The sequence below is a fragment of the Diceros bicornis genome, chromosome 28 (assembly GCF_020826845.1).
Source record: "Diceros bicornis minor isolate mBicDic1 chromosome 28, mDicBic1.mat.cur, whole genome shotgun sequence".
Lineage (NCBI taxonomy): Eukaryota > Metazoa > Chordata > Mammalia > Perissodactyla > Rhinocerotidae > Diceros > Diceros bicornis.
In genome coordinates this window covers 24,253,957-24,268,754 of record NC_080767.1, presented here as the reverse complement: position 1 = coordinate 24,268,754, position 14,798 = coordinate 24,253,957, and the positions used below count along the sequence as shown (strand labels likewise).

The 14,798-nt window shown below is 45.5% G+C and overlaps 1 protein-coding gene across 8 annotated transcripts in view; it reads left to right on the top strand.

Moving 5' to 3' along the window:
• The window catches only part of ASTN2 (astrotactin 2), an 831,863-nt gene that overhangs the window by 805,976 nt on the left and 11,089 nt on the right, over window positions 1-14,798 (top strand). For all 8 annotated transcript variants that reach the window (XM_058523878.1, XM_058523879.1, XM_058523877.1 and 5 more), the window contains 2 exons: window positions 10,048-10,148; window positions 11,980-12,163. In XM_058523878.1, the coding sequence (XP_058379861.1) occupies window positions 10,048-10,148; window positions 11,980-12,163 (285 nt within the window). The remainder of the gene's footprint in view (window positions 1-10,047; window positions 10,149-11,979; window positions 12,164-14,798) is intronic.

The window sequence follows — 14,798 nt, the reverse complement described above, 5'->3', positions numbered from 1 at the left end:
GAAGAAGGGACACATCTGAAACAAACATAAAGGCAAAAATATATTTTGATTAAAGTGTTCATAGCACTGCATCCCATTTCTTGTTCACTTGACCATCTCCCTGCTCATCTGTGAGCTCCTTGAAAGCAAGGACCACACTCTTCTTCTCTATGAGTATTTCTCCCCTGCTTAGCAGAGTGCCGGGCACCTAGCAGATGTTCCACCCGTGGCAGGCACACACCGAGCGGAGCTGCTGTGATAATCACTCATTCCTCAGTTGGGTATTGGAGATGTACTCGACATGCCTTATTTGTCGATCGATTTATATTTACTTAATTTTAAATGTCAATGCTATAATCATTCATTTCTGAGTTCTGATGTTCTTGGCACGATGAATTTTAGGGTAATGCTCACATGCCAGTGAATTTGGGGGCCCGTGGCAGGAAGAGCAATGGATGCCTAGCACTGATTCTAGATTGTTGTTACTTCTGCCTGAGCTTAGCACCAGCACTGGTTTCTAGACTTGGCCTTCCCCCAGAGCTCTCTCTGCTGGCTCCCCCCTCCTCTAATTCTTTACCTGTTAGCTAATGCAGCTGGAGGGGTTGAAGGGAGTGCAAATGAGGGGAACTGATGTTTAGCGTCCAACCACAGACTACCTCACCTTTGTCCCAGGCAGGGCCTCCCAATCATGCCTCAGACTGAGTTGTTTTGAGAATAGAAACCAGAACTAGAGTCCTGAATACCATGACAGTTTCTCTGAGCTGGGCAATGGAATTAAATGTTTATGTTGGCAGAAAGCGTGGGGTGTCAGCCTAAGGGAGATAAGAAGGTTGGTTTTTGGTGCTGGGGAATAGGTGGGCTGCATGTGGAACAGAGCAAGGATCCATAGCAGCCCCTGGCTGCTCATTCTCAGGTCTCACTTTGATACTCCTGGACTAAAGGAGAACAGAGATATTTTGCTGGTGCCTAGCACCCAGCTGGGGGAAGCTTTGGACATCTGAATTCTGGCAGCCAGTCCACACCTTCTTGCCCAGTGCCCTCATTTCACAGGCTGGGAAACAGAAGGCAGAGTATGGTGGAACTGGCCCAAGGCCACACTGCTCATACAGTGTCTGAACGCAAACTGGAGTCCACATCATCAGCAGGCAGTTGTCAGCTGGGATCAGAAGAGCTGTGTGACCTTGAATAAGTCACCTGAACTCACTGAGCCTATCTGTAAAACAAGGATGATTTCTAACCCTGGGATCACATGAAATAATATAAGCAAACGATTTTATGTTAAGTACTGTCAAAGCTCCAGATCAAGAGTCAGTGAGCTTTTCTCTAGAGGTCCACGTAGTAAATATTTTAGGCTTTGGGGGCTATATTGTCTCTGTTGCAATTACTCGACTCTGCCACTATAGTGTGAAAGCATCCACAGCAAATACATTTTAAGAAAATGAGTGTGGCTATTTTCTGTTAGAACTTTATTTACAAAAACAGGCAGCAGACCAGATTTGGCCTGTGGGACATAGTTTGCTGACCCCTGTTTTAGATACTTGGAAGTCATTATAGTTACTATTGATGACCTAACCAGTGAACCCAAAATTTAGTGGCTTAAAACAACCATTTGATGGTGCTAATGGAGTCTGTGGGTTGGGCATTCAGACAGGGCACAGCAGGTTATACTGTCTTCGCTCCATGAAGTCTGGATCCTCAGCTGTAAGGATTCAAAAGCTGAGGGTGACTCGACGGCTTGGCCCGAAATTATCTGAAGGTTCCTTTACTCATCCAGCTGTGGAGCCTGGGCTGAGATGACCTGAACATCAGGACTGCTGATGTGCCTGATGTAACCTTTCCATGTGGCCCGGCTTCCTCACACCACGGTGGCCTCAGGGCAGTTGCATGTCTTGCATGAAGCCTCAGGGCTCCAATCGAGAATGTTTCAGCAAGCAAAGTGGAGGTTGCATGGCCTTTATGATGCAGACTCAAAAGACACCCAGCATCCCTTTTGCTGTGCTCTATTAGTCAAAGCACTCATGAACTCGCCAGCATTCAAGGTGAAGAAATGTAGACTCCTCTGCCTCTCAATGGGAGCAATGTCAGAGAATTCAGGGGGCCTTGTTTTAAAACCATTATAGAAGAGATTACTCCATCCATTCTTTAAAGACAAGAAACACTGAAGAACAGACAAAAAACACTGAAGAACAGAGAGGTTAATTAACTTGCCCCAGGTCGTAAAAACAGTAGGTTGTAGAACTGACATTTGAACTCAGGTAGTCAGGCTACAAAGTTTATTCTAACCATGACACACTCTGCTTCGTTGTGATCATGAAAATGAGAATGCTCTTTCTACTACTCAAGCAGAGCCGATTGAGAACCCTAGTTTTTGGATTGCCAGGAGTCTAGCAAGTCTTTCTTTCAACAATCAATTACAAACATTATTGCACACCTACTCTGGGTCCAGACTGTTCCATACATCATGGGTAGTCCAAGGGAAGAGGTATGATTTTCAATTTTGTTCATAAGAAGCCTGAAATATAGGTAGGGGAATTGAATTCTCTTAACCCCGTGAGATGGAACCTTTGTCCCCAAATAACAGATAAGGAAACCAAGGCCCTATGGTTAAGTTGCTACTTGCCCAGTAGCTGACAAAGTCTAGATGCAAACCCAGAACAGTCTGATATGCAAGCCTGTGCTCTTTGCCATAGACTCCAATGGGGAAAAGTCTGGAATGAATAACACTAACTCTTCTAGAGGAAAAAATCCTCAGTCCCTAGAATATCAGATGGAACCCATCCCTCACAGGTGATCTTTGTTTAGTTCCCTCACTGCATAGATGGGAGACTGAGACCAGAGAAGGGTAGTTAGTGCCCCCAGCCATCCAGCTGCCCAGACCCAGAGCTGGAGCTGGGGTGGTGTTTCTCCCACCAACCCTGACTGCCACATTGTCCTGGGAATGGCAGGGAGAGGAGTGATGGTAGTCGAATGGGGGGGTCAACTAACGAGAAGTTGTTTGCCAAAGCTGTGTGTGTGGGGGGAAGGAGCATTTTACAAGACCAGGGCCTCTGGCCTGGAAACATCTGTTTCCCTTCAAATCAGCAAAGAGACTTTTGCCTCCCCAGAATGCCTAAAGCATGCGGCGGCTGGGGAAGAGCAGGCGTTGGCCTGGAGACTTCAAACGCATTCTCCCGTACTCTCGGGGACCTGGTCCTGACGTGGGCCTCTGCGGCTCTGTCCCTGCTCTTACCCCCTGTCAGATCGGTGAGAAGCTCTCACCGCCAATTAACTTCTTGGTTTCATTCTCTCACCCCTGCTGCGAGGGGGTCTGGGGGTCTTGGATGGGACCAACAACAGCTTCCTCTCTGCCCACCCTCCTCTGATCTCCACTAGGACAACTTAGTCTAGGTGGGGGGAAGTCAGAGCCTTGGACAGTGGCATAATAATAATACTGTTGATAATAATACCCACAGCTGTCTCTCATTGAGTGCTTACACATGCCAGCCATCGTGGTGAGCACTTGCACACCACATCTCATTTTATTCTAACAACTACCCTATACAGTGGGTTTTAATGTTGTGATTCCTGTTTTGAAAATGAGTAAACTGAGGCAAGGCCTCACACAGCCAGTTAGTGGGGAGCCAGAATTTAAAACCAATTTGCCTGATTCCAAAGCCGTGCTTTTAGCCATTCTGTTATTCCATCTCCTTTAATGACCTTTCAATCTAGTCACCTTTTTGTTCATTTTACAGATGGGGAAACGGATTTCCAACCAAGGGAACTACTATGATTGAATCATTCATTTAGTCTGTCATTCATTCTGGAAAGTATTTGCTGAGCACCGAATGATTTAGGGGTCTGAGCACCAGATGTAGGTGGATAGAGATGGGCAGAGCAATATGTGAGTCCTGAAGACACTTACATACCCATGGTGGCTAAAGAGAAGTGTGCAGGCACTGACCTAGTCACGTGACATGTGCTGTGACAGGGCATCAGGCAGGGAGAAAGGATTCTCGGAGATGAAGTTTGCTTGATGCTCCAAGGACAAAGTGGAGAAGTGGAAGGGTGACCCAGATGGAGGGTATAGCCTGGGCAAAGGCAAACAGGTGGAATTCACATTCTGGAGCCATTGGCAGTTGGGTATGTTTCTGCTATGAAACAGAGTAGGATGTGAAGATTGGTAAACAAGGCTGGATCTGTGGCCAGGGTTTATTTGAGGATCAATGATAGAGTTCTGCCAAATGAAGAGCATCAGGGAGCCGCACTGGTAAAGAGTTTGGACTTTGTTATGAGGATGATAAAGAAACATTGAAAAATATCTTGCATTTGCGTCGTCAATCCCAAGGCACTTCCCCACACATTGAAATCCCAATACACTAAGACCATATTGCTTTTGGCATCCAAGATCTCATGGCCCACGGTCTGTGGAAAAGCTGGGACACGAACTCAGGTTTGCAGCCAACTTGGCCAGTGTTCTCTCCCCTCAAACAAGGCCAGAGGAAGGAATGGCAAGGCTTTGAGCCTGGAGCTGCAGGTTCCTAACTAGCCCATCCCATTTCATCCTTGGAGCCGCCTCTTTTATCATAAAAGTATCCCATAGGTACAGTTGGACCTAAGTCCGCCAGTTGCTCAAGAAGCAGAGTAGTATACAGAAGGAGCACTGGAGAAGGAGTCAGAAAAGCCGTTGTCTTTACTCTGAATTTGTTGGCAGTGAGTCCTTGTCTCTTTTCTCTCTGGGCCTCAGTTTCCCCACCTGTAAACAGAGGATGTGGAGTCTGGTGATGGCTCAGGAGTTCTAGTTCAAATTATCGGTGTATCTCAGCCTGCCTGAGTGGGCAAAGAGAGGATGAAAGAACTGAGCAGAAGGTAGCTGGCACCCTTCTTGATCTCCTGAGAAACACAGAGGTCTGACTGTACTTTCTCTCAATCCCTCTTTCTCCCCTTTTCACTCTGCTCTGTGGGTGTGTACATATATTTGTTTCTCAGTCTCTCTCTGTTTTTCTCTCTGTCTATCACTCTCTCCTTCTTTCCTCCTTCTCCACATCAGGGGTTGCCACTTTCTTCCCATCACAAAGAGCCCTCCAGGCCCTGCCTGCTCCCCTAACAGCTTTCAGATGTGTCTCTGGAACAGTTCTACAATTACAGCTGAGACAGGCAGAAAGCTCATGGCCTTGTGACTTTTGACCCAGGCCTGTGAGGTTGACATCTTCCTTTTTCTCCATCCCTCAGCCCCCACCAGCAGGGTGGCCTGAGGCCTCCACTGACACATTTGGTTACTCTAATAAGACAAATAGAAGCTACGTTTTAGGGAGCAAAGATTGAACCAGGCCTGTTACAATTATTATATCGTTGAGTGTTGATCCCTAACTTGTGAGATACGGATAACTTCGCTCTATTTTACAGGTGCAGAGACTGAGGCTTAGAAAAGGTGAGGTGACTTCCCAAAGAATGCTCAGCCAGCAATTGGAGAAAGCAAGGATTCTACCCAGGTTTTATAACTTGAAAACCTAAGACTTCTTCTTGCCCATCATGCTGTTATTCATGCTGTTTGGCTAAGCAGAGAGGTGTCCCTGGACCCTCTTGGTGAAGGAAATGTATTGCAGAAGCACCGTGGAAACATAAGTGGCCAATGGGAAAGCAGTGTTAAAAAAATTTTCCAACTGCTCATGTTCTGAGGCTCATTCACATGTTCCATTGACTACAACCTTCCATGTCTCCCACAGTTGAAATTCATCTCCTTCTCTTCTACTCCGAGAAAGGTTTTTTTTTTTTTTTTTTGTGAGGAAGATTGTCCTTGAGTTAACTTTTATTTTGTATGTGGAATGCTGCCACAGCATGGCTTGATGAGCAGTGTGTAGGTCCGCACCCAGGATCTGAACCCACGAACCCCGGGCCACCGAAGCAGAGCCCATGAACTTAACCACTATGTCATGGGAACAGCCCCAAGAAAGCATTTTTTTAAATGTATATTCTTACACAAATAAGTGCCCTTTATATGATCTTTATAAAAATCTGCAACTTACAAACCACTTCTCACCCATCACTTCACGTAATCCTTGCGTCAGCTGTGCACTGTTTCTACAATTATCCCCATTTTATTGATGCAAAGCCTGAAATTGAGAAATGAGATGTGATATGCTCAAGTTTGTTCATTTACTCAAAAATTTATGGAGTGCCTACCAGATACCTTGTACTGTATTAAATGCTAGGGATGTAGCTGAACCCAAGCTGAAGTGTCCCCCCTCTGGGAGCTGCAGGCCAGGGCGTGGATCCTGCCTCTGCTACTTTCTAGATGGGTTGTTGTGTGGATAGTAAGTGCTTTGACGATGTTACCCAATACTGTCCTTACCTCCCCACCTTGCCACTTGCTTACTCTCACATCCTGGAGTTTCTTTGTGATCTTGCTCCTAACCCTTCTGCACAGCTTCCCAATCATAACTCACCGTGTATGGCACTTACACTTCACGTCCATCCACAATGACCTGTGAGGTGGGCAGCAATCTCCCTATCAGAGATGCCTGAAGCAGAGAGGTGACATAAGCACAGAGGGGTGGAGTGAGTTGCCCAAGGTCACAGAGCAAAGGAATAGAACCAACCGGAATGTGAACCCAAGCTTGGCCATCTCCAAGACCAGGCTCCTTCCTCTGTCACCCACTGCTTCCCTCGACCAAGGCAATACTGGATATAGTAAGTACTAGAATTGAGCTCCACTCATAGTGATGAGATGTGACAGGGGTAGAGAGATAATGCCCACAATCCAATGCTTTTGTTCTCACACCATAGGCACAAGCGAAAAGGCCCAGGAAGCTGGTGAATAGATTGGCTTCTGTCTGAAGATAGGGCAAAAATACCCCATATTTTGCCCCTTAAGACACAGATATTAGGTATAGGCCCACACTTCCTTACTCTTACCAGCACTCTAGGCCAACTGATGAAAGATAAAAGGTGGAATTAGACTTGACAAGATAGTATAATACTAAGGTGTGGTTAAGAACATAATCTTTGGATTCAGGCAGACCTAAGTTCTGGTTCCCTGTTGCTACTTACTTAATATGTAATAATAAGTCAATTACTTGATCTTTTCGGAATCGGTGCCCTAATCAGTAAAATGCAAACAATCATAGTACCCAACTCACGTAGAATGAGGATTAACTGGAATAATGCAAGTAAAGGACCCGACACCTAGTGAGCACTCATTAGATGGTGGCCATTCCTATCATTACACCCAGGCAGTGTGCTGGGTTCCCTGCACTTGAACTGACAATTCTGCAAGGAGGGGCTTGTTTCTCCCATTTGACATCTGGAGAGGCTGAGGATCAGAGAGGATAATCAACTAGCCCAAGGTCATACAGCTAGTGAGCACCAGAGCCAAGATTTGAATGGATGCCCGTTGGGTTACAAGGCTCCTTCTCCTTCCCTACATCATTGCCACCAGTGCTCTGGGTGGCCTGATCCCTGCTTGATGCTTCACCCAGGCTCCCTTTGCAGCAAGTTGGCAGGAAACCTCAGCGCTGACATTCCTGTAGTCCTAGGGGGCATCTCTATGGGTCTGTTATGGGCCCAGTGGCAGTGTCCCATAGCAGCAAAGACTGTGGAGCACATATGGTTACGGAGCTTGCTGCCAGCCTGGCTCATGGCGTCGTAAACACAGACTTGGCATGACCAATTGATGAATTCCTTTGTGCACCAAGAATACCGACTTCTTATTTCTTGTTACTCCAATTGGGGAAGAAAAGGCAGGATGGTGCCTATGTGCTGTCTTACTTATAATGAAACTCAGAACCAATATCAAGGAATACACTAGAAACACATTCTTGGGATGGCATGACGATCTTTCCCAGTTCTTTGAAAGGTAAATTATTTGAGTTGTTTTTAAAAAAGAGATCTCACGCAGGTAGGGGCACAAATGGTCTTTTCTCCAGAAAGACACTGGCTTCTGCTTACTGTGACCCATGAACCAAGAAATTGATTCATGATGACATTATAAAGACAACCTTTCAGGCATCAGGTCATGAGGTACCAAGTCTGGGAGGGCCTGTGTGGGTTACTCAGTTCAGACCCACTAAGCCAGTGAATGGTGGAGCTGGAGCAGCGAAATCGCAGTTGAGAGCAGAGAGTGTGGGGTTTCGAGTAAGATAAACCATGGTACAAGTCTTGGCTGCTTCAATTTCCAACTCTGTGACTTTGGACAAATTGCCTAATTTTTTGATCTTCAGTTTCCTCTTCTGAAAGATGGAGATAATGAGGGTGATTATTTTAGCAAGTTTTCATAAGATTAGAAGAACACACGGAATGGCTCTGTCTCCACAGAGTTGGAGTTAGGCAAATGTATCTAGTGGAACTATGTTTGTACAGAGTTGATGTCCGCAGACCTTTGGCCAGAAGACGGTAGCTGACAGTGGTTAAGTATATGGGCTTTGCAGTCTGACAAACATCAGCTGAAATTCCCAGTCCCAGTAATTACTGTCTGCTTTTGGGCAAGCTGCTTCCTCTCTCTGAGCCTCATGAGTAAAATAAAAAGAGTAACAGTAGCTATCATTTAGGATTGTTAATAGTGATAATGCAGGTAAAACTCTTAGCTCAGTGCTTGACACATATTATGGTCTTAGCACATATAAATTAATCTGTACAACCAACTCATATTCGTTAAGTGTCTAATATATGCAGTCCATCAGGGCTCACCATTCTGCAACTTGTCAATCGTAGTGTTATGCCCATTTTACAACATGAGGTAAGGTGAGGTGTTGGGGAAGGAGGAAAAGGAAATAGGGCCTCTGGGACCGCAGTTTCTTCTACTTGACCCAGGGAGCCCTCTTCCCGCTCCATGGCATGGCCTCTACCCTAGAAGGCTAGTGAAAGAGGATGGCATGACAAAGACAGGACACTCAGATGCTGAACTCTTCTATTCAGACTATTCCTGGCCTCCAAGGCTCACTTCCTCTTGAAAGTCTTCTCTACTTACTCCTTAGACTTTGTTTAAACCACAGAACCTAGAAATCTGGAGATATGAGGGGTTAGACAGCCTCCTTGAGGTAGGCCAGAGGACAGTGGCTGCTCTACAAAGAATTCTGTGCCCTGGATTGGACCATATCCACCAGGACTGTAGTTTACCAGTTCTCCCTTTCTAATGCCACACAGGCTGTCTGTACCCTCCAGTACAGCATAGATCTTCAGGTGACAACACGGAAAGGTGGGGGCATGCTTTATACCTGGAATAACTCCCAGACTCCTTATGGCCCAAAAGGTCCCCACCCATCTTCCCCCTCATCTCACTTTGCTACAGCCACACCAGCTGTCTCTTCCCCCAATAGTCTGGGATCCTTCTCTCCTCAGTGCCTTTGCATTACTGCTGTGCCTGCCTGGAATGCTCTTCTCCTAGGTCTTCTTCCCATACACTGGTTCCTTCTCATTATTCAGATCTCAGCTCAAATCCTATATCCGTGGGAAGGCCTTCACGGCAAACTTGTGTAAAGCACCTACATCCCCCCTCCACCTTAGTCTTTTTGACATTATCCTGTTATCTTCTCTCTTGCATTTACCATTCTCTAATTTTTTGTTTACTTTTGGATTAGCTTTATGCAAGTTTTATGACTCTCTTGCTCATCTTTATATCCTTAGCACCTAAAATAATTCCTAGCACATAATTAACGCAAAATAAGTATTTGTTAAGTGAATGAATGAGAGAGTATATAAATGAGTATATCCAGCCATACAATATAGCATTGGGGTTCACTTCTCAAGGCCTAAACTCAGACTGCTCTCCCCCAGTAGGTGTGAGACCATGGAAAGACACACAGTCTAAGTCTCTGTTTCCTCCTTGGTGAAATGCAGGTAGTAATAGTCCCTGCCTTCTAGACTTGCTTACTTATAAATTAAGAAATTAAGCACAGAGTGCCCAGCAGACAGTTGGTACTCAATAAATGCTTTGTAATTATCATTTCTTTTTCCAAATCATTTCTCCTGTAGCCTAAGCATTCCTGAGTTCTTTCGACCACGACTCCCGTGCTATGATTTTGTGCTCCTTCTTGCAACTTCCAGGGCCTTCTCTGAAGTCACAGCCTGGTGCTCTGTTTTCTTGCTGTGCCGCAGGTTCACTCTGTATGCTGTGGATACACGAGGGAGGCACTCAGAGCTCAGCACAGTGACCCTGAGGACGGCCTGTCCGCTGGTGGATGACAACAAGGCAGAAGGTGGGTGACCCATTTCTTCACTTCCTGGGTAACTTGCATATTTCCTCTCCCTAAGTTCTGCACCCAGCAGTCACTAACCACTACCCCTTTCCCACCCTACACGAATATTGGCGCAAGGAGAAGGAAGTGGCAGATCTAAGGGAGAAGGAAGAACATGAAGCTGAATTAATCAAGCCGTGGAGGAAATTGAGATTGGCCAGCAATATCTTTGCCAGTGGAAAGACTTGATCCTCTCTTGTAGAGTTTGTCTATGTTCTGACTTGGAGACAAGAAATAGTGGAGAGTGAGAGCCCCATGACTGTATCCTGCCCCTTAGCCTAGGCTTCTTAGAGACCAATCACTTTCTACCACATCAGTCTATGCTAGAGCTGGCCAACCAGTGGCACCGAGAAGACCACTTCACCTTTCTGCACCTGTGGCAGACATCATTAGCTAAAGACAGCACACTTTCCCATCTAGCCCAGGGGTGGCCTCAGAATCCTGAGCATAGAGCTACAGTCAGTGACTATCAGTTAGAGTTAACATGCAAGATTAAATCCTTTTGCTGCTCCTGGTCCATGAAGTTGTCAACATCAAGTAAAACACCTGAATAAATAGAACCAATCAATCAGATCCATCATACACTTAGTTCTTGGGCAATGTGTAGACACAGTTTCTACATCAGGACTGGCAAAAATGTGATGATAGTTCATGAGTCCTGGTGGTTCACTTCAAGTCGAGCAAATATTTTCTAAGACTCCTGGTACAAGCAATGCAGGAGAGATATGGTCTCCACCTTTTAGGATTTTCAATTTCAGAGGGAGAGAGAGACCTTTCCACAAAGGGCTCAATAATAAGCTGGATAATAAATGTTTTGTGTGCTGCTAGACAAGAGGAGATGGTGAGCTATTGAGTCTCAAAGGCAAGGGGATTTGAGATGTTTTCCTGATAATTTATTATTATTATTTTAAAAATAACACATGCATACGGTTAAAAAAATAAGAAAAAATAAAAATCAGAGTAGAAAATAGTGCAAAGTAAATTCTCCTCCTATCCTAAACTCAAGTTCCCCAGATTCTCTTAGAGGCAACCATTGTTAGCAATGACTTGAGGACATACATAAATTTTATCGGTCTTCAAAGATAAAAGAATGTGCCTTCTATTCAAGAGAGCAGCCCACAATGCATTTAAGTTACATCGATTAGTAGGAATGACTGAAAGAGTAGAAATTGCCATCAATGGCAAGCAGAAGAGTCTGGATTTTCTGCAAAAGATTTTTGAACAGAGACCTATTAGACCTGATCACGGAGATGTGTTGGAAATATTACAGAGGGGAGATAGAAGTAGGCTGTTGAGATGTGCCCAAGAAAGTTTATTTAAACCTCAGCGCTTGTTTGGAATTTTCTGTTAAATCATAGGCACAAAACTTAGGTTAATTAAACTTGAAATTATGAGCACGAACTTTGTGCCTGGCCCTGTGCTGAGTGCTATTTTGTTGTTGTTGTTAGTGCTATCGAGTCGATTCCAACTCCTAGTGACCCTGTGTACAGCAGAGCAGAATCCTGCCTAGCTTTTTGCGCCATCCTCTCACCTTCCAGCGCTATATCAGACAATGCTCCACTACTATTCATAGGCTGAGTGCTTTACATCCACTTTTTGATTTACTCCTCCCAATGCACCTGCATAGTAGACATCTGAACCCAACAAGTCAATGACATATTCAAGGTGGAATTAAGATTTGTCTGTCCCCGAAGACCATGCATGAATATGCCTTCCTTGTTGCTAGACGTGTTTCCATCCTCACTTTTTTCCAACTGTCCAATGATCTGTGGTTGCCCTTCTTCCCCCTCAGAGATAGCTGACAAGATCTACAATCTGTACAATGGGTACACAAGTGGAAAGGAGCAGCAGACTGCCTACAACACGCTGATGGAGGTCTCAGCCTCGATGCTGTTCCGAGTCCAACACCACTACAATTCTCACTATGAGAAGTTTGGCGACTTTGTCTGGAGGAGTGAAGATGAGCTGGGGCCTAGGTATGGGCATATGAGTGTGAATGGCGTGGGAATGCTTGCTGCTCCCATTTGACTTGACTGAACCCTTTCTCCCATAGGCTGAGAATGGGCTTTATCGAGTAAATAAGGGTGGTGATCACCTTAGTTATGTCAAGGCTGGAGATGGGAAATGGACAGGGAGAATGAAAGAATCTTGGAGTTGTAGCTTCTTAGACTCCTGGGATGTCAGATAAGAGAGAGACATCGGCATTTTTTAGAGCAATGACTCCCCTTCCCCGCCTTCCACCTTCAGTTTTAGAGATGGAAAACTTAGACTTCTTGAGAGAATGTGTCCTAACAAGATCATAGAAGAGCATAGTGGCAGGGTCATGGCCCTTAATCTAAGGCTCTTCCCGCTCCTCCTTAAGAAATCTGAGTTTTTCTGGTCCAGTAGTGACCATGACAAAATACATTCATAAATTCAACATGTGTCAAGGCATGATTTTTGTCACCAGCAATGACTATGCCAACCACTCTGCTAGGTGCTATGGAGGATTCAAACATAACTGAGCCATAGTCACTATCTTCTAAAGCTTCATAAAGTAGCATATGAAATGCTGGCTGCATTTCATACCTTGCATCTAACAACAACAACATTCATTCATTCATTCATTTATTCAGCACATACTTAGTAGCATCTTTACCACTTGGTTGGTTGTTAACCATGCTGTGGTAAAACAGTAGAAGGGTCCCTACCTACACATAGCTTACCATTGTAGGTAATTAAACAAACAATTGCAAAGAATAAGAATAAGAAATGTCTTGATAGCAGAAGAATAGGGCCCTTGGGGGAGGCGAGGCGTAGACACTTGGTCTAGGTGACCCAGTGAAGGCTTCCCAAGGGCTGAGACTCTGAGACCTAAAGAGTGAGCAGGGGTCAGGCAAGTGGAGGGAGAGGAGGATTGGAGGGTTGAGGGCAGAGGGAGTAGCTTGGGAAATGCTCAGAGGAGATAATGCTACATTAGAGCAGAGTTTTCCTCTCAAATTTTGATCCTTTGTCTGCCACTTGTATGATTGTTGCCATGTCGCCATACCATATGCGCTTCATTTATTTGATCTTTCTTTCTTAGAGTCACTTCTTATTGAAAATATGTTTGAAGAGAAAACACTGTATCATTTTGTAAAAGGAAAACTGGCACCATCTGCCCTTAATAGAAAATTAAACCTAAACATTCAATCCAACGGAAGAAAAAAATCACACACAGAAAACAATGTTGTTCAATCCCAGCAGAGCCTGAGGCTCTCCCTTTAAAAAGGGAGATTAGCAAGTGTTAGAGAAGTGTTAAAGATAGAGTCCCAAACCAAAACTTTCTTTTTAAAAGTAATCTGGAGGAGGGGAAGAGAATGGAAAGGGGAATCTAGCTGCTTTTCCCAGTGTGATGTGTTGTAGTTTCGTACTGGGTCTGTGATCATCTTGAGTACCAACTGAAATCCTTTCCCCTGCCCCAGGGGAACTCTATCCACACTTTGGTAAACACTGTGTGTGGAGGAACTGAAAGAATTTCCGTGTAGTTGGAGCAAAGTGTGTAACAGCAGGAGTGGTAAGAGATAAGGAGGGAAAGGTCAGCAGGGTCCAGTCCCGAATGCCCCTTAAGTAGGGTTAAAGAGTTTGGATTATCTCCCTAGGGTAATGGGAAGCTTTTCAAGTGTTTTTCACGGGGGGGGGGGGGGGGGGGTGACATTATCAGGTCTTTGAGGGTGAAAGATCCCTCTGACTGCAGTTGGAAGCCTGGACTAGAGGGGTGAAGCCAAGAGGAAGGCAATGAGGCCCTGGAGGCTGTTGTGATAGTAATTCAGGAGAGAGAATGTGGTATTCTAGGCCAGGCTCCTATCAGTGGCATTGGAGCGAATTGCACGACTTCCTGAAATACTTAGTGGGCGGCACTTTGTGCTTTTAAGAGCTTTACAATTACCCCGTAAACTGGGCAAAGTAGGGTATCCTCCTCGTTTTATGGATAAGGAATGAGAGGCCCCGTGCAGTTAAATGAGCAGCCCAGAGTGGCACAGAGCTTGGTATGGAGGCTGGTTCTGCCCTGAGCTCTCAACCTGAGCCCTTACAACACTTGCAATAATCCTCCAAGAATTTGAGGCCCTCAAGAGAAGAGATGAGAGCTTGGTCCGGGGATAAAAGGGATCTTTCCCTGCGGCAGGCCTTATCTGTTCTGTTGAGTCCTGGACTGTAACTTTCTCCCTTTCACATGAAAGGAAGGTTCTTTAGATAAAAGCTAAAAGAGGGCAGACAGGCAGGCAGAAGCACAGAGCCCCAGATGAAAGCTGCTGTGTGAGTCATCTGGGCTGCCATCTTGCCCGTGGCCAGGGAAAGGCATCCTGCTTTATTGGGCTTTCCCACAGAGGTCAGGGAGTTTGGGTGGAAGCTAAACCAGAGCTCCACTCCTGACTTTGTCTTTACAACCTCCTGGGATCCTTTATGACCCTCCAGGACATAAATCTTCTGGAAAGGCTGCCTGGCCGCCCACAGAGGCAGGACAACCCACTCGGTAATGGACTGTGATAACCCACTAACCTCCAGCCAACCAGTCACCAGCCACTGCCTGCCAACTCCCACCTCTGTCACCCAGCTTCCTCCTTCTTCGGTCTTGCTAGTCTCTGGAGGGGA